We start from the raw sequence: 19780 nt of genomic DNA on the forward strand, positions 1-19780 counted from the left end.
TCTTAGAATTTGTTTCCTTCTTTGACTTCTAAAAGCTCTGCAATTCTCAGAAGAACTAAAGCACCACCTGCTCAGGTAGCAATAGCTATTTGAGAGTGATTTTTGTTTATACAAAATTAGGATGGTGATTCTCCTCTGCATGTTCTTTTACGGGCACTACTACTGAATTTAGGAGTCATTTCATTTTCTATGGTCACTCTCCAGTGCCTTGCAGGTGGGCACCTCTTTTATTACCCTAAGTAAGTTTATTTTACTCACTATTTTCTTCCCCTTTGTACCTGACCTAGAAAAGGGTTAGCAGGGTTGATGCTTCTGGGACTCCAACACCAGCCTGGTTTATATATGATTTTAACTCGTCAGCAGTGAATTTCTCTAATTATTTCTTCTACCACACTGAAGAGTCAGCCTCAACACAGCATCACTAAAAATTAAGACCATAGAACAAGGAAGGTGTCCCTGCTCATGGCAGGGAGGTTGGAACAAGATGATCTTTGAGATCCCTTCCAACCCAAACCATTCTGTGATTCCGTGAACTACAACATACACAGAACAGCCCTTTTTCCAATCAGGAAATGCATGCTACTGTTTCAAAATATTTGACTGGTAATGTCAACACCAACTCTCTCATCATGTCACTAATGACACAGCAGCAGGGTTAAGATTTGAGGTAATGGGAAAGTGGAATATTCTAAGTCTTTGAAAATTTCCAAAACCTGTTGGTTATGTTTAACAAAGCACAGTTCGATACCAAAACTGCAAAACCAGTATTGAATAAATAAGCAAAAAAAGAAGTTGCCTTTCAGAAATAACCTCCACGATGAAAAACCCAGCGAAGGTAGAATTGATCTGGAAATAACAGATTCCACCAGCTCTAAAAAAGCCTGAGACAGAGATATCAGTCAGAAGGTAAAAAAATCAGATTTTTCTAAATGGCCCATTTTAAGCTTGCATGATGATAAATAGTATTATCGAGTCAGCCTGTAATGATTTAAAGGCAAATATCAAATAACTTCCTTTTGTGTTTGCTTTCCTCATTACAAACAAATTACCAGAATATAATGCAAAAATAATAAGATGCTTACAATAATTACAACAACATGCTTCAGTTCTGCTAATTTTTCCAGTGGCTGGACAGGTAGGAGTCAGCAGCATTAGAAAGAATAAACTACTCCTTTTCTAATAAGTACATAGAATATTAATTGCCTCAAAACATATTTAAATGCATTTCTAAGCACATATTTGCTGCAAATATTTATGGACAAATTTAATCTGCAAGCAAGTCCTCAGTGGCGTTAATTTTTCCTTTCATTAATTTTAGAAGGGATGAGTAGTAAGTGATGAGGCCTCAGTATCTGCCTGAAAAGCACAAAGTGGATTTTAAAACAACTTTGGTGTTAACACGTGGCTGAGAGCTTTTGCCATTGATTAACCCAAACCAGGACTTGCTCTCAGGTGTGTTTTACTTTGTCTTAATGAGAGGCTCTACTCAGTATCGTTCATGTCACTGCAAAGAATGTCTGTATTTCCTCTAATAAGTAGGATATGGCAAGATTTTTTTTCTTTATAAAAGTGCTTTTCAGGCTGCTTCAAAGCCGATGAGATTCTGAATTAGTTCAAAATTCCTTGGCAGCTCCTACATGAATAACTTCCCATCACTGAGAAGTGTTTGTTTCTGGTTCTTCTGTGCTTTGCCCAGAGACAAATGAGGCTGGTCGGAGGAAGGCACATCCTCAGGAATTTAATGTGAAGTCCAACAAGAAATCAAGTGGTCAGGCAACATCACTGGGTCTGGTAATAACGTTACCAACGACAATAATGCAGGCAAGGACATACTGGTTGATAAAATCATCCAGGCTGCTCTATCTGTTATCAATTCTGAAGTTCCAAACACCATGAGGAGGTGAGGGTCTCACAGAAAGTAGTGCTGTAAGAACTGTTTGACATGGTATGAATGGTAAACAGAATACCTGATTTACTATTAATTTCCCAAGACACTCAGCAGTTCATAGAAACTTGTCTTATCGCATTTCTCCCAGATCAATATCTGAATCCCAACATTTTTATGTGACACAAAGATGGGAAGAATTGCAGACTCTAGGATGAGTTGAGATATTTCACAAGTGTTCTCAAAGGAGAAAAATTGAATAATCAAATAATTAACAGACAGAATTTAGTTTGAACTTGAAATGCAGAGCCAAGAAAATACCAAGTACAGAACCTTGCTGAAACTAGCAGAAGATGGGGGAAAGGAGCAGAAGCCAAGTCTTCATTAATAGCAGAAGGGGCACCAAACCTACAGAAAGCATATCATGAGGTATTTAGTATATTCTTTCTTTCTTTATATTAGCAGTTCTATATTTGCCTACAAGTGTGTGCACAAAGCCACACGTTTTCCACAATTTTCTGGTTTGTATTTTTTTGGCCATTAGAGACTCACCCCTCAGAAGAAAACTACTCTTACGGAGAGGAACAACACAAGAGGATCTACAGGAGAACGTATTATTCCCCAGGGAACTATTCTACAGTGTTTTACTGATAACTAGACAGGTGGAAGGTGGTGATGGCTGGAAGGGCTTGACAGGACCAGAGGCAATGGACACCAAGTGAAACAAAGGAGGTTCCCTCTGAACATCAGGAAACACTTTTTTACTGTGAGGGTGTTTGAGAACTTACACAGATTATTCAGGCAGGTTGTAGACTCTCATTCCTTGGAGATACCCAAAAGCTGTCTGGACATAGTCCTGGACAGCCAGCTCTAGGTGACCCTGCTTGAGCAGGGGGTGGGCCAGATGATCTCCAGAGGTCCTAGCCATCCTTAACCATGCTATGATGCTGTGGGTGCTAAAATGATGGAAAGGATATGTAACAACACCAGCTGGACAGAGAAATATCAATGTAATATCACTGCGGGAACCACAGTGAAGAAAAATGAAGGAAGAGACAGATGGAAAGACCAACAAGAAGCTGAAAAGCAAAACAGTCACTAAGGGAGGAGCCCAGGGATCAGCAAGAGAGACAGGGTTGGTGGGTGAAGGACAGGAGTCTGCCTTGACATTTACAGGAAGCTGAAATCTATTGATTCAGTAGAAGCAGTTGTCAGCACCATTTTTTCAAGAAAAAGTTTACTTAGCTCCAAACAGATCTTTCTTCCAAATTCCAAAATTTCCTTTTTCCAATTCCAAATCCCTGCTCTCTTTCCATCCTTAAGAATTCCTCTATACCAAAGTGAACCTGGTAGTTGGCAGAAAACAGCCAGGGCTCAGGAATCACGGCGGTTGGCAGGGATAACCAGCCATACTGAAATGATCAGAGCAGCACACGCCTTACCCTGCTTTGCTTCCAATTCTGCCTCGTTTTACATGTGAGATTACAGAATTTTGGGAAGGGCAGCAACTTGTTTCCCGAACTGCAATTAAAAAAGCCGTGCCTCAGCATTGCAAAAGAGCCCCTTCAAGAAGAATTTTTGCCTTTTTTTTTCATAATAAACATTCGTGTCAACATTACAAATGAAAATAATGTTTGGTACTTGCACACCCTCTGCTTTTTTCCCCATAAAAGACCTGACAGCTAGAAAATACTTCTTTAAGTGGGATTATATGGGACATCTCATTTTTCCCTTCCTGTGAGGAGAGTTCTCATTCCTCCTGCATTGCTCCCTCCCCTAAAAGCAGAGCTCATTATACTGAATACAACATTCACATTTTATGAAACTTAATTAATTCACAAAAGGGCACCAGTAATGTTAGACTCCATAAATAAACCAAAACAGAAACAAGCTCAAAAACCCAAACAAACAAGAAACAAAAATCTCACACAGTAAAAGAATTCCTGATTATTCTCAGCATATGAACCAAATAATGGAAAAGAAGCAAGAAACACAGAGACTCAAACTATGTCACACATCAGGATGTTCAATCTCATCTTGAGTTTTGTAATATTACTATGTTCTGTTTTGGTTTGCCAACTACTGCAGAAAATTGTTGGCAAGTCCACTATTTGCAAAAAACCAAAATAAAATACCTTTTTAGTCAAAGCAGAAATCAATAAACTAGTACACAAATACACCGTAATTTAATTAAAACAGTTTCACACAGAGCAACAAACTGGGATTACTCCTTCTCCCACACTTTTTTACTAACACAGGTAAGTGCTTAGAATAAGTTTTAGAGGCAGTAGCCTTTTCAAATAACATGATTAAAGCTCTAGCAAGTCACATGATGTTCAACTTTTAAACTAACATAATTGCGATTCCGTCTCTATCAAATTGCTCAAGATGATAACGCTCTTTCAAGTCTATTTCAGTTCCCCTGTAAAAATGTGATTTCAGACCTATGTGTTTTTACGTGGCATATTTTCAGTTAGGAGTACAGTCTGCAAATCCATCCTGAGCTCAGCACTGAAGGGGTGGTGCATCACTTCTTCCAGCAGCAGACTCAGAGGAGTCTTTGTCCATTGGAGTTTCCAGCACAGTGCTCCACTACTGCCTGTACCTTTACAATGAGCACCAGCCCTCTGTGACAGCCAGGTTGATTTTGATGGAAGATAATGGAGAGACTTATCTATATGCAGTCTTGGAGCCTAAAAAATAATTATCTGTGTCCCTCTCTCCTCTGAAGCAAGAAATGCTCTCAGATCTCTGTTGAGGAACTTTGTTAATAATGACAAAAGCCAAAAAAATACAGCTATCACTGCATTCCCTACACAGTAGTTACCACTTGTTAAGCTTGCATTTCTTTTTGGTTGGTTTTCTTCTTTTTTTTTTTTAAATTTACAAAACTTATCACTTACAATAACACTTTCTGTCCCCTTGGCTGATTTTAATAAGACTGTTTCTAACACATGGAATAGGAAGCCGTAAATGGAATATAGGGCACTGCTTTTCTATACACAAACACCTGCACCAACTTTTTCACTTTGAACTTTATTAACTTTAATGTTATTAACCTACTTGTAGAAGCTGCAAAAGACCATCCAAATTCACTACCACCAACAGTTTATCAGCAGGGGCAGAAAAACAATGGACACAATAAAACAATGAAACATCCTTGCATTAAGCTTTAATCCAGACTCCCTCCACATACCACTCACAACACAAACTCAACACAAGTTGTGACTTAACACTCAGGACACTCCCCAAAGCCTCGAGTCACAAGCACAAAGATTTCTCAGCATCATTCACCATCGAGCAAGTAGGAAGCAAGAGACCAGCAGATACAGTCAAAGCTCATCCTCCATCCACTTGAGAAGTTCAGCCTTCTCCTCTCCAGCTGTCACCGCTGCAGCCACGTTCCTGCATGGCCCATACATAAAAGTTGTTGCAAAGATGGCTCTTTTGAGGTCCTCTACTTCTTCTCTCTATAAATCTACACTAAGCACAGATTCTTGTCTTCCTCTTGAAGGACTCCACAACTCTACCTCCTTCACTTAGCAGCTCTGAGAGGAACAGACAACTCCCTCAACTCAGGTGGTAGCTCCACGCCACTGCTGCCCTGACCACCAGTGTCTGCTGTTGTGTCTCTGTGCCTCCTTCCACTTTTCTCATTACACATATAGGGCCATCTAATTAACTTTATAAACCCTTATGTGTCAGTGCCTGTTTAAGGTTTATTTCTGTCAAACAGCAACTTGTCCCTGGTTAAAAACAGGCAAATGGCTACAGATATGTGCCTGGCAAAGAGATGACAGTTCTTCACCATGGTCTTTATCTCGTGTGTTGGCTCATCTACTTGTCTCTTTAGGCTCCTGAACTGCCAGAACAGAAATCACAAACTGTTTCAACAGCACTCAGTCCAGTACAATGAGCTCCCTCTGGTAACCGAAGCATCTGGGTACCACCACAACAAATATTTACAAAAGCAAGAACAGAGATTTATCCTGTTTCCTAAGCAGCAGTAGCAAGAATTAACATTGGGTTATCCTGGTTATCCCTTTGGTATATAATCTGCTGTAGTTATCTGAAGATACAGGTCAATAAGCAACAGTGTATTTTGGCAGGTATTCCACAAGCAGCAGCCATCACTTCAAAGCTTTTATTTTTGTTAGATACAGCCTTGTAAAAGCAGAAAAAGAACCTCTACACATCTACAGTAAAAAGGCATTCCCATTAAACTATTTAAAAACAATAGGTTCAAATAACATAAAATTAACATAGGTTTAAATAATGTAGGTTTTTTACTTTTATATCTGCCCAAATGTACATCTTGTACTACAAAATTAAAGAAATATTTCTTGTCTACCAAAGTCCTGCCTAATGAAATGCATTTCTGAGAGAGAAGCAGTACCCAGACAGCATCAGCACTATACTCTCAGTACCTGTTTCCACAGTGTTTTCTGTTTCTGCTGCCTCCAAACCATCCATACTGTCTTCATCCTCCACTGCAGTTTTTCCTCTACTCCGAGGCCTGCAAACATAAGAAGGAAAAACTCTTTTTAGACTGAAAGCGTTTTTAAAATTAGGATTTAAATACTTTCTTGTTGAGGGATAAATGTCAGCACTAAATTATGTAACTAAATGATTTCAGTCTCGTACAAATCAGAAGTTTCCTTCCCTTTTTTCCTGTTCTAGGTAATGTCCTCAGAAAGGTACACTTGAATCAGCAGTTTGCCCTTTACGTTTCTCTGATTATTCTCAGAAGAAAAATAAAATAATGAACTTTTACTGATCAAACAATAGATTAAAACAGGCAGATTTTAAGACACAAGCAACCCTGTTTGCTCAGCATAAGAGGAGAGATAACACTCTCTCAACATAAGAGGAGAGATAACCCAAAGTCTGGCCAGTAGTTACTACAAAATAGAGATGGATCCATCCAGAGCATCCTTGGATGAAACTTCTATAGAATAATAATGATGCTAAGGCAATGAAATTGAAACATTTATTATTTGCAGTGAAACAAATATTTTGACACGTAAAGTAAAATGTTATGAGAGATGACTGGATGTCATCCCATTAAAAAAGTCATCACGTGAGGACAGCCTGTCAAACCTAAAATACCTGGCAGAATTGTTTCAATTTCAGCCCAGGTCTGATGGAAAGCAGACAGGTTTATGCTACAAAATTCCAGCCTTTTTTCCCTGCCTGGTTCTTCAGCGACTATCATGGTGGGCTGTTGAGAAGCCCAGGCATCCAGATTCCCAGCTGTTCAGCAGCCCATTTGAAAGGGAGCCAAGAGCTTGGCACCTCGCCTCCCAAATTTTCAGGCTACTTGGCAACCCGCCTGGCATGCTGACGGAAAGCCTGGGGGACCCTGGGAGCTTCTGATTCCAAGTACACAAATTTTGAGCAGTTTGGGGCATCTCAGCAGTTCCAATGTCCCAGAGCTCCCAGGCAACCATTCACCCAACCAACATGCCTTGAATCGGGATGCCAGGCAGGGCAGCACACGGGCACCCCGCCTGCTCCCCCCCAAACAAAACCACTCCAGTTCCTCTTTCACAGAGGACTCTGAAAGGTTTGGGTTTAGTTCTACATCGGGGAAAAAAGGTTTTGGTTGTTGGTTTGTTGGGCTTTTTTTTGTTTTTTTTTGAAGCGATTAAATCATTCCAAAACCAGCATTTCCTTTTTTTGTACAGTCTGTTATAGTACTTGGGTCTACCCAAACTACTTCCGCAGAACTAGATCTGCTAAATCAGCTACAAAATAAACTCTTATCGTGCAACGCCTTTGGTTCTCTTGGATCAAAGAACTGGACAGAACTGGAACCATCTTTGGAGCCTACACAGGTTGCTCTCCTGCTAGAAGAGGATTGACTGTCTAGGACTACCTAACAAGACGATCCCTTCAAATTGTGTTGGAACCATTTTTGCCTCTGCAAAGCAGGAGAAGAAGAATTAAAATGAGGCTCAAAACAAAGCCTGAAAAAAATTCCACTCAATTTACAAAGGAGCTGGGGGGAAGAAGAAAGCAAGAAGAGATGAAGGACAGAAGGACTTTTCTTGGCATCCCTATAAAATTTGTTCAGGATAATGCTGAAAAATTTGAGCACAGTGGGAACCCAAGGGATTACAAGGTTATCTTTCCCTTTGCCTGCTTATCCATAAGCACTGACAACATATCCATAACACACACAAAAAGAAATAGCTGCCTTAGATGATACAGAATCCAGCATCCCCTTCAGTTATTTGCCACTTTACAAGCTTCCAACTGTAGTATCTTAAACCCCATGTTTCACAAATATTTAAACCAGAATAAACTGCACGGCCAGCAGAAGAAACTGTCTTATACTCTTCCCTTCAGACACCATATCAACCCATCCAGGAGCACAGCGACCACTGAGCTGGCTCTAGTGTGGACACGTGTTTTGGAAGTGGGAAGGACACAAACGTTTCTTGTAGCAGCATTTGAGATGGTCACACAGAGGGATTCCCATCCCTAACAAAGAGTAGGGAGTAGAACAAATGGAACATCATACCCACTGGATAAAACAGGCTCATCCAGCAAGAGAGAGATACAGCAAGAAAGGTGACATCTTTCTAACACAAAAACAATGCAGCTAGTAAAAAAAAAAAAGCTTATAGGTATTAAATTACTTTCAGTTCTTCACATCATCCCAGCACATCATCCAGCACCAAGCAAAAGGATGGGAATGCAGGTAAGTGAAATCACTTCCCTTGGTGCAGGAATGCTCAAAAGCTTTACAGAACACAACCAGCTAAGAACAGGGATTATTTCTAAATCCTATCCCAATTATTCTTCTACCAACTATCCCACTGCAATGCAAAGTTACAAGTCCGTACTAAACAAGGATTCCTTTGAAATCATCACAAACATTAAATGATAATTCTGCTTTCTTCAAAAGTACCCCTTTTCAGTATTCCTCAACGCAACCCTGCAGGTGAAACTTGCTGGATAGTTGAAGATGACGATTGTTTATGTTTATTTAATAATTTACATGCAGTTTTAGATTTTCTATTAAACACCAAAGCACCTCACAAAGACTTTTTAAAACATTTTAACAAGAGCAGTATTCACTCCTTGAACTCCCTACCATATTTTAGCAACCTATTTAACACCAAGGAAAATCAGATGTTTCAATTAATTAAACATAATTGCTTCCTTCAGCGAAAGATATAACCATGTCTGGTGTTTTCTTGCCATTCCCCTCCCCCAAATATTCTACAAAAAGCTTTCATAATGCTGTGTAGGTTTTAAATAAAATTGAAGAGACGGTGAAAAAATGGCAGATTATATCATTAACTTATTTTTGCTAGTTACATTTATTTCCCAATCATCAGAAGAGATTTTATAGCCTACAAATTTATGTTTGGCTTAGAGAAAAAAATAATTCAAGTCAGAAAGCAGTGAAATATACACTGTACCGACAACTATAATTTAATGTTTCCACAGCAAATGCTGTTTAAGAAGGCCATATACCATACCTAATGGTTGTAATCAGCATTTGTAATAAGAATGGACTGTTTCATGTGATTTGCATTAAGTTTATACATTTTATTTAATTGTTTTATACACAAAGCTTTCGGCTGGTTTGCATAACACTACATTTTTCTACGGACAAACTCTGTTAATTTCTTATTTTTCTATTTACTTATTCTACTCCCCCTTAAATACAGTAGGAAAAGCAACCTGTGCTCTGTTCTTTGCCTGGGACTTGACTACTTCTTCTCCAGTGCATCCTTCTGAAGGAGGATGTGAAAAGGCTGTGGGGGCAAGACAGGGTTGGGCCAGTTTTTGCTGCCTTATTACAGAACAACAGCCCATGACTATTCCCCTTCACTCACAGAAAGCCAGACAGTACTCAACCATAAGTGCTATATCGAACATTATAACCTCAATTCTGCTCTAGATCTTGAAGTTCAATCCCAAAATTTCTTACTGGGGCGGGGGGTAATTATAACACTCTTTTACACTAACGCTGCAGAAACCCCATCAGCTCGCCATGGCAGAAGTATTAAACACAGATGAGCCACGTTTCCTAGGGCTCACAAACCCAGAACAAAATGTACAGGCAGGGCCTGACCCATAAGGACTCCACCAGAAAACAATAAATATTAGTCAGTGGGCAGGCAGTGAGCTTGGTACGCGGCTGAACTGCTGCCAAGGGCTCTGCGATGGCTTCCTCGCCTGCCTTTTTCCTACAACAGAGTTCAATTTAGAAGGAAAAAACAAAAGCACATCTATTTCTGTTTAAAAGAACAGATCCACTGAGAGAAATACAACTTCTTGAAGTGTTTAAGGCACATTCAGCGTTTCATGGAATAAAGTCAACAACAAAGACGAAACTACACTTTTTTATTAATATAGGACTCCAGTTAAATATAATTACTGTCTACAGTAATTTGACTCATATTTCCATAAAACAGAGTCATTTATCAAAATCCTTTGTGACCTACTCCTAAATTTTTTATCAATTAGCTTTTTTAGCTCATGCCTTTCATTAATCTCCATCTTTAAATATACCATAGTAAACAAAAATCTCGTAATTCTTCTCTGGGTAAGCAACTAATTAAATTTAGCCCAGAGGAGAAAGAAAAAGCCCAGAAAAACCTTTTGCAGGGCTCAGCAGAGCATTAAGTACTCCCTCTGCACAGGGGGAAAGCCCTGCTGAGGCTCTCTGAAAGCCCTGATGACTTCACTAACACTGGGAGATCACCAGGCATCTGAGCGGCTTCTGCTGAGTGCACAGAGAGCAGCATGGATGCACAGTGCCAGGAGAAAATGGAAAAGTATCTTACTCATCTGACAGCAATCAGATACTGCTTCTTTTCTTCTCTTTTCTGCATAGTTGGGGTGCTTTTTTGGTGTTTCAGTTTGGTTTTTTTAAAGGTCATATCAATAGCACCATAACTGGACGAGTACAATGTAGGTCAAAAGAACATCGTGGATCTTACTCATTCTTTCCACAAAGTGATCAGGAATAAGGCCATGGGCCAACATTTCCTGGAACCACATGAAATGACAGACAAAGCTCCCATCCTCAGATGCCAGGCTGCTGGTTTATGATTACCCAGAAGTTATTGCCAGACACCGGTTTCTGCAAGTCCTCCCTAAGTTGCTACCAACAAAATCATGTGACTGTTCAGACCATCCATCAAAACTACCTTGCTGATCCAGTGCATTTTGTTCCAGGCTTATGCAAACAGGTACATATGAGCCACTTCAGAGTCTTCCCCTTTTTCCCACATGTTGAAAGCTCTACGTCAGTCAGGGGAAAAACCACCTCCCTTCCGACGCTTTGCAAACCATGGAGCAAAATGATGGTACTAAATATATAAAACAGGGCCAATAACCTTAAAAAGCAGTGTAACATCTGGGATACAGTAACATCCTAAACCAGCACAGATGTCTTGTTAAATGAACATCTGTCCACAGCCTTACACTGGAAGATGGTACAGGAATGATTTATAAAAAGGTTCAATTAGTGCTGCCATCAGCACGGCTGGTAACGAATTAATGTTCACAGGCCCTTTCACAAGTGAAAGCTGTTACTCTCTTTTCAGGAATCTTTTTAACAGGTGTGCAAAAGCACAAGCTCCCACTACTACTGAACCGTAAGTGGTAAGTGCAGCTGTAAAAGTTTAACTGTGCTTAAGCAGAAGCTAAAATACCTAAGGTTCAGCTAATAGCCCCTTGTGAAGGGAACCACAGCAAGCAAGAATTCATTCAAGAACATACCTATAAAGGAAAGGTTTTTTCCCCTCTCTGTACAGTACTTTAATCTTTATTACTTCTAAGAGTTGTGGAAATTCTACATCCAGGTCTGGATAAAATGAAGAACAAGGTGCTCTGGAAGCAAGGCAGATGCCAGCTAGCGAGAATTAACTTCAATAACTCTAAAAACTAACAAGCCTAAGATAGGAAACTCCAGCTTCAATACTGACTCCAGCTTCAAACTTATTCTGATTTAAAAGATTCTTTACAGGATTTTTTAATTGACCAATCAGTACCAGGTGAAAATATCTTCTGCACTTGCCTCACCCTCCACAATATTTTCTTTTGTATGTGGTAAAAGAAGAATGCAACGTAGTTTCTTCCTATTTACTTTTTATATTAGATGTGTGTATATTACAGGCTGAGGGATCCTGATGTATGGGAAAGATGTGCAGCAGAAACATCACAAGTGAAAGGTGACAACAAATTGAACTTTTAGTAATAGAGAGAAGTGAAAGACTGTAGGAAAGCTTTTTTGTTTAGCATCTACTGGATCAGATTTTAATTAGAATCTCATAGGACTTGCTCAACCTTCAGTTTCATTAGTAAAAGATCTCAAAACTATATTCGATATTGCCTATTAGTCTCCTGGTACAATCAAAGAAAAACTGTGCTTCTTAATACTTCTAATTTATAAAGCATAATAATCTTTTTAAAAAATACTACATCAAAGAAGTGATCCAGCTTATGTTTAAAACCAAAACATTGCAACTTCCCATCTTACACCTCCTCTAACCAGTAACGATCTAAAAGACATTATTCATTCACTCAAGGTTACTCATTCACCCAGGCTGTAACATCTTCACAGCTCAAACTTTTTTCACATCTATATTTTATACAGTTACCTCTGAGAGCAATAAACACCTCAAAAACATATTATAGCCTTTGAGATCAGGGATGTCTGAGAAAAAACATAAAAAGAACCTACCTCTGCTGGACAATTCTCAGCTAAACTTTTCCAGTGCTCCCCTGAGAAAGGGAGATTTGTCAAAGATTTCCTACACTGCCCAAACAAATGCAAATAGGAGTCTTTTAAAGATTATTTGTACTGAACGTCATAAATGCATCTTTGCTGTCATTCTACAGTGCAGTCACTATTGACAAAAAGTAAGCAAATACAAAGGAAACCCACTGATAAATGTAGAGCTCTTCAAGAAACAAGGCTGCCCTGAGAGGTTGGGAGGGAAGTGTCAAAATGAATCTGCATTGCACAGTTGTAACAACTTAAATGCCAAATGAATCAGTACTCTGAAGTAAATGTGAAGTTTGGTTTATCTGTATTTTCAACTTCAACTGTCCTTGCATAATGGCTGTACTGTGGGGGTTCTCAGGCCCATATTTGAGCAAAATTATTTTCCATGGGAGACTGAGAAAAGGCAAATAGGATGTCCTGCCTGCAGGCACTCATCAGGACTGTCTACCCAAATCAAAGAGGCATAATTACTGTAACAGGAATGTCATCTCACTGTTGGAAAACCTTAATCTCAACTCAATTTTGCAGAAGGCCACCAGATCCAAGAGCCTGAAGCTACACTCTATTGGGTGATGAGGCTGGTCTGGCCAAAGCGACCGTCTGCAGCATTTTGTCTGCTCTTCCCTGAAGTTATTCATAGTTGTTCAGTTTGAGTCTGGAACTGCTCTTTTAAAAGATAGAGCAGATGAAGGCTATCATAGCTGAAACAGAGCCTTACTAACGAGATCGTGAAATCTTCTTCCTAACTTGTTACCCATTTGGGAATATCCTCAGTGGGCTGGGAAGAGAGACAGAGGGTCACAGTAGCCAAGGATCAAACCAGGTAGATTCAGTATCATTGATTAACAGTTCATTAACAGTTGTAGGTACATAAAATAATGCATTTTTCACATGAGCCTATAAAATGCCCACAAAGTTACAGCTCTGCTACAGCCAGTTATGGAATGGAACATTGACAATAGGGCTACCACACTGCAACGTACTTCTGCACACCTTCTTGTGATACCACTACATGAGAAAATCTGAGTTTGATGTTAAAAGTATGAAGCCAGGTTGCTTGATCTACTTGTATGAACTGTTCAGATTTGGAAACAGTTCGAATAACAGGGAGAGAAATCATATAAAATGCTTTCAATCTTTCAAGCTTTCTTTTTTTTACTTTTCAAACTGCCTTTTTAGACATCTATAAATTCTGTAAGTGAAAATTACTTTCAGTCAACTATCTGTCACATTAACCCAGCAATGTACAGCTTCAAAAACTGCTACAGGTTCTTCTTTCTCAAGAACCACCTTCCCACTGATAGGTAGACTGTATAATTTTATTCTGTAACACAAAACACTTTACATACAAACCTTAGTGATTATACATATTTCAGAAAGAAAAAAAAAATTGGATGTATTTACGACCCTCCAACACATTATATATCTGCAGTTTTGCACAAACTACATCTTTTATACACTTGTTACCAATGCACCTGGCCATACTCACTAACAAAATGATGCAAAACAACAAACTAAAATTGCAGCAATATTTTTTAAAACCTTTTCTGGAACCAAATTAGACACCAAGAGCTATAAGTACAGCCACCTGCATGTTTCCAACTCCAGCGAGTTCTACCTGGCTCCAGACTTGGTAATGGCTCTACTCTTATGATTCCTTCAGACAACAGTTTGTGTTTGGTAAATTTGCTAAATAGTGTTTAGCAAGTCCACTGAATGTTTTCCTGTGTTCTCTTTCGACAGGCAAAGAGCATGAAATGGCAACATGAACAGTTGAGAGACCACAGGCATTGCCAAACCCACAAATTTCTAACCTTTGCAAGAGTTTCACATGTGCACCTGCACCATCCAACACTGTACTTGTCCACACTCCTCTGTCCTCTAAATAAATAAAATTGCATTAAAATACGCTACTGCATCAAACACTGCTTTTTCCTGATGGGTAGTGTAAGCATCCACTTAGATCTGAACACAAGATTTGTTTCTCCATGACGACGACTATGGCAAGTTTTAACTTCTCCAATCTTGTGACAGCCATGGTGCCCAGAATTTTTTAACCACAAGAGCAGCAAGCTCATGTCTTTTTTAAGAATCATCCAGCTCCTTGTTCTTTCATACATTGCAGGATTTGCCTGCTACTCCTCTTCTGAATAAAGGTGGAAATACAATGGTAAGGGCTGTAATTCTCATGTCTGGTGATTTCAAGATCCTGTACATAAAATTCAGCAGATCTGAGTCATCACGTATGAGAAACAGCTGCCAAGTACTTGGAACTTGGTGGAAGTTTTGGTCTCTGTGAACAGATTTTTGTAATTTTAGCACCATTAATTAAGAGTCATTTTCCAAGATATCCTTTTGGAACTTTGTAGTTTGACAGAGTCTTACCACAGGAACACCGTGAAGATTCTCTCATTTGTTTCCTTAAGTTAAATATTCTCATTGGATGTATTAGCTGTAGGTACAGGCTGTGCTGCTTGTCTTAACACCCAGTCACTTACAGGGCAGGTACACAGAAAATCAAATAACCTAATACTGAAGTTTTTGTTTTTACTCAGAAAAGTGTTTTTATACCCAGCAAGCACAATCTGCAAACACTGATCACAGAGAGCTCCAAAGATTGCTTTTATTCATCATTAATTCAGCTAGTATACTCAAAAAAGGATGCAAATATTCAACTATTCTACCAATTTATTTAAGATAAACTAAACCCCACTCATACAGCATCATTTTGAGAGGTTTCCAGACCTCAAATCTATCAAAATGCATCAGTCAACTCAGAACATCTCATGCTTTCTCATCGAATAAAGCTCAGTATCTTTGGCTCAAGTCAATTTTACTCATGTCTTTACACTTCACAGCAAACACAAGTCTTCCTGTAGATTGCATGGAAAATAACTGCATTCATTCTTATGCTTTTGAAATATATCTGATCCCACCAGTATCACAAAACCCCCATCTGTCTGTCCCTCAGGTGCATGTTACAGGATTTCCTGAAGAAGGTGTCCATCCACCAATTTCACCTGAACTTCTGTCTACAAAGGCAAAGAAGAACCTACAGACACCACCACCACTGTATTTAAGCTTTAATCTTGAACAAGCATTTAAGCTTAAACTAGAGGGATCAGGGCATGGGCAGTACCCAGAGAGATATAAATAATCTGCTTTTAAACAAGATGCTAGCCTACAACTCATCAGATAGAATTTTCTTTTATAATCCTCAAATTAATTGATGGCATGTAAGAAAAGTAGTTCTTGCATGTCAACTACAGTTTGTCATTATCCAACTAAAATGGATTTAGACAGGAAAAAAAAAAAACAACAGAAAAGAATGTCATATCACCACGTATCTTTTCCATCTGTTACCACCCTTAGTGCTCCTTATAAAGAAATGCATTTTTATTTCAGATAATGTCAACAAGTATTATGAAATATTTGTCTTTCAATAAAACTGCTAAACCTGGGAAAGCTAAGGGGAAAAACAAAAGATCTGCTCGCTAATTAAAAATCCATTAAAACTTATTCAGAAGGCTTGGAAAACCTCAGAAAGAATAAAAATAGACCCAGAAAGAAAATGGGCAATGGAATCAGATGGGGTGTCAGTGTACATTTTTAATTCACATGAATTGTTTTTCTTTTAACAAAATTGTTTTCAAACTAGACGTAAATCCTAAAAGCCAGATCATGGAAACTATTTTTATACCAGAGTAAATAAGCTCCTGGAAATACTATTGTGAAATATAAACAACAATACAAGCAGCATAATAAGCAACACTCCGAAGCGCAAGCATAAGTAATACAAATCTTCAAACGTGCTTAAAAGCTTCTGTATAAACAGGCATATCAATCTCCAGGGGCATGGATGAGGCAGAAATGCTGCATTCTGCTAACAAAAATGTGCCAACACCTGTTTTCCATCCCTGAAGAGGATTCTTCTAACCTGGAGACACAAATTCGCCTTTTGACAATTACAGGTAGGTTACAAAGAGCTTCAAGTAATTGGAATAGAGAACTTCTAAACTTCTGTTCTAAACTTCTGATCAGTGGGACAATGATCATTGCTGTACATTGACGTTCTCAAGATTTCGCTTCCTCTTATTTGAGACCATTACAAAGTGGTCCAAGGGGCTATTTTTTCTCCATGCCAGTCTTCAGCCTATTAAAATTAAATATATGAATTAATGTATTTTTTTTTAAAAAATATTAGTTGGGTTTTTTTTTAATTCTTAGTTCCTCACTCCTTTAATAAGCCCTTAAATAAAAACATGAAAAATGTTAAGGTAATAAAAATATGGGGTTTCCAGCACTTGATGCTAGAGGAGTTCTACTACCTGATCATCTTCACACCCCCACCTTCCCCAGCATGAGAAGAGATCAGGCCGTGACTGAACTGCCAGCAAAAGAGTGATTTATTGCTCAGCCTACGTCATATGATACAGGTCAGAGTCATAAACAAAATTGTATCTGTGTCACATGAGAGGGGCACGTACCCAGAGAACCCTGCTACAGCAACTACTACAATGGAAGTCATCCAAGAGGACCAACTGATACCTCCAGGTCAAGTTCCTTTGAGGCCACCACCCAAGGACACCCAGGCTGTAAGCTTACCCTGTCTACTGCCCAGAAAGCTGCAAAAGGCCCTCAGCTTCTGCAACTTCTCTCCAGGTCCACAGATATCCTCGGTTTAGACAGGCAAGGAAATGTGTTTTTAAGGTAACAAGAAACCAACCCTCAAAATTTATGTTTACTACAGAGAAAAACACCAAAAAGTTCAAGATTCAAACGTGCTCACCTGAAGGCTTAGAAACAATGCTGCAACAAAGTTTAATTAACACTCATTGAATTCACACCCAGCAAAAGAGCTAATTTTCATCCACATCAGTTTTTTTTCATTCATTAGAGGTTCATGAATGTTTGTGTTGGAAGCAGCCAGGGAGAACAGCAGCGACAGGAAAGAGTTACCAGAGAAGGAGGGGAGGGAATAAAGTGAGTGAAGCTTCTTTTGGTGACGGTGCAAGTAATGCTGTCTAAAAGGATTTGGAAATTACAATCCAAATCCCTTGCTTCCTAACTTTTTTCCACAAGAAAAACAAGTAACGAAGATAATCAGAAATGATACTGTAGCTGATTTATAATGGGACTATTTGTATATTTACCTAATCTTTTCTGAGCACAGACCTTCTGGAACGACAGCTTCTTAGATATTTATACTTTTATTTCAGCTTGCTTTTTACATACACACATATGTTTCTAATTAACATTTACAGCATGAAAATTCAGTTCTACTCACCAGACCACAGAGCCTCAAAAATTATCTTAATCAAACCTTTCAGAAGTTTTTTCAGGTATCAAAAGCTGGCAGAGCAGCCCTGAAAGAGCTACACTGGCAACCACTTGTGAAGATGACACAGACAGAGAAGCACACACGTGTAACTTAGTGGCCCTAAGGCTACTCAGATACACCCAAGTACTGTCTTGGCATCATGACAGGACAGAGCAGGGGCTAGTTCATAATTTGGTTATATATAACTTTCAGCATTAAATGCATTAATTTTTTTTACAGTATTACTTTCGCATAATTTTTTCCTCGTATTTTTGCACGCTGAAATTTCTCCTTAAATTAACTTGAAAGCCTTTCTGCTAACAAAAGAGCTACAACTGAGGTACACACCATGTCCTCAGAACCTTAGAAACCATTTGTCTTTTGCAATCAATGTATTAAAGATCACATTTGAAAAGAATCTTTGACCACAAAGGTGTTCAACATTCGCTACACCATCCCTGGAAAAACTGCTACAGGGAGTGCTATCAAAACAGAAATCCAACTGCTCACAGATTCACTGGACACAATGCCAGAATCATTATCCATGTGAGTCCAATATCCATAACTATCACTCAAAACCTGTAATTGATTGAAGCTCCTCTTTCAGAAAGGCACTCACCCTGCCATTCCCTTTGTCATTTTTTCCTCCTTATGAATTCATGCTCATTTCCTTTGTGAACTTCTCTGGTTTCAGTTTTCAACCCCTGGCTCTTGTTGTCCCTTTTCCTCTTACATTAGGGAGCCTTTAAGAACTCAGTATTTTCTCTGCTAGAGATATCATCTTAACTCAAACTTCTACTTATTTTTAGGGTTTAAATTCCCCATCCTCCCATAACCAAGCAGACTGAGCACCTCTACCTTTCTCCCCAAAGAAATTTTCTCCAAGTCTTCTATAATCTCTGGTCCATTCCATGACTTTTTGCCAATATTTCAGTCTTTCAACTGTGGATATCTGAATCACATTGAAATGGCAGCAGCAAATCCCACAATCTCTATGATAAACAGAGCTTCAGTGCACAGCCACAAACATCCCACACTCTAAATCTCCTGCCAGAAATGCTCCTTTCTGGACTGCAGCCCCATTCCTAAACCTCTACATGGTGACACCATCTCTCTCCTTATTCTGAAGAGCGTTTTGTTTAACTGTGCTTAATCCAAATCCCTTCTGCCTCTTCCCTATGCTCATCCATGTCATTCCATATACAGATTTCAACAGCAGTAATTGTTATTAATATTGACTAATACCAGACTTCACTGCTGGAGGACCACCCAAAAAACCCAAAGCAAGGCGATGACAGTTCCCAAAGACAACAAAGTGCTTGGTCAGGCAGTGCTTAACCCAATTACTGCAGGCTTTATTCCACTGAATAATTCAAACAAATAGTTTTAATCAGAATATAAAACACTGTTAGGCCCAGCACCTTTAAAGAAATCCATTTACATTACGTTTTCACAGAAAACGATGGACAAAGGATCACATCAGATGACCTAATATCTCCATCAAAAGCAACTTGTAAAACTCACATAGTGGATAAAAGGATGAAAAGGAAGGGAAAGAATAATAATAAAAAAAATAGCCCAGCAAACCTAAGAGTTCCTGCCTCTAGGGAACGTAGTAAATAAACTTATTTCCAAAATAAAAAGTATCCATATCTCCCCAAAAGTCATGCCTTCCACATTCTCTTCATTTCAGTGGGCACCATGGGATTTCAGTGTCTCACAGAAGTGAGCAGCATGTATATCAATATACTTTGTAGCATAATAAAATATCCTATTGAAATTACAAGATCTAAAAAACAATTACTTTATTGCTTCTTAC

General features: G+C 38.9%; 1 protein-coding gene across 7 annotated transcripts in view; it reads right to left on the minus strand.

The window, feature by feature from the left end:
- Positions 1-19780, minus strand: part of KMT2C (lysine methyltransferase 2C) — a 195193-nt gene that overhangs the window by 139545 nt on the left and 35868 nt on the right. For all 7 annotated transcript variants that reach the window (XM_039380759.1, XM_039380761.1, XM_039380760.1 and 4 more), the window contains one exon: positions 6313-6401. In XM_039380759.1, the coding sequence (XP_039236693.1) occupies positions 6313-6401 (89 nt within the window). The remainder of the gene's footprint in view (positions 1-6312; positions 6402-19780) is intronic.

This window comes from Pipra filicauda, unplaced genomic scaffold, assembly GCF_003945595.2.
Source record: "Pipra filicauda isolate LSUMZ 115617 unplaced genomic scaffold, ASM394559v2 scaffold1_size10287979_pilon, whole genome shotgun sequence".
NCBI lineage: Eukaryota > Metazoa > Chordata > Aves > Passeriformes > Pipridae > Pipra > Pipra filicauda.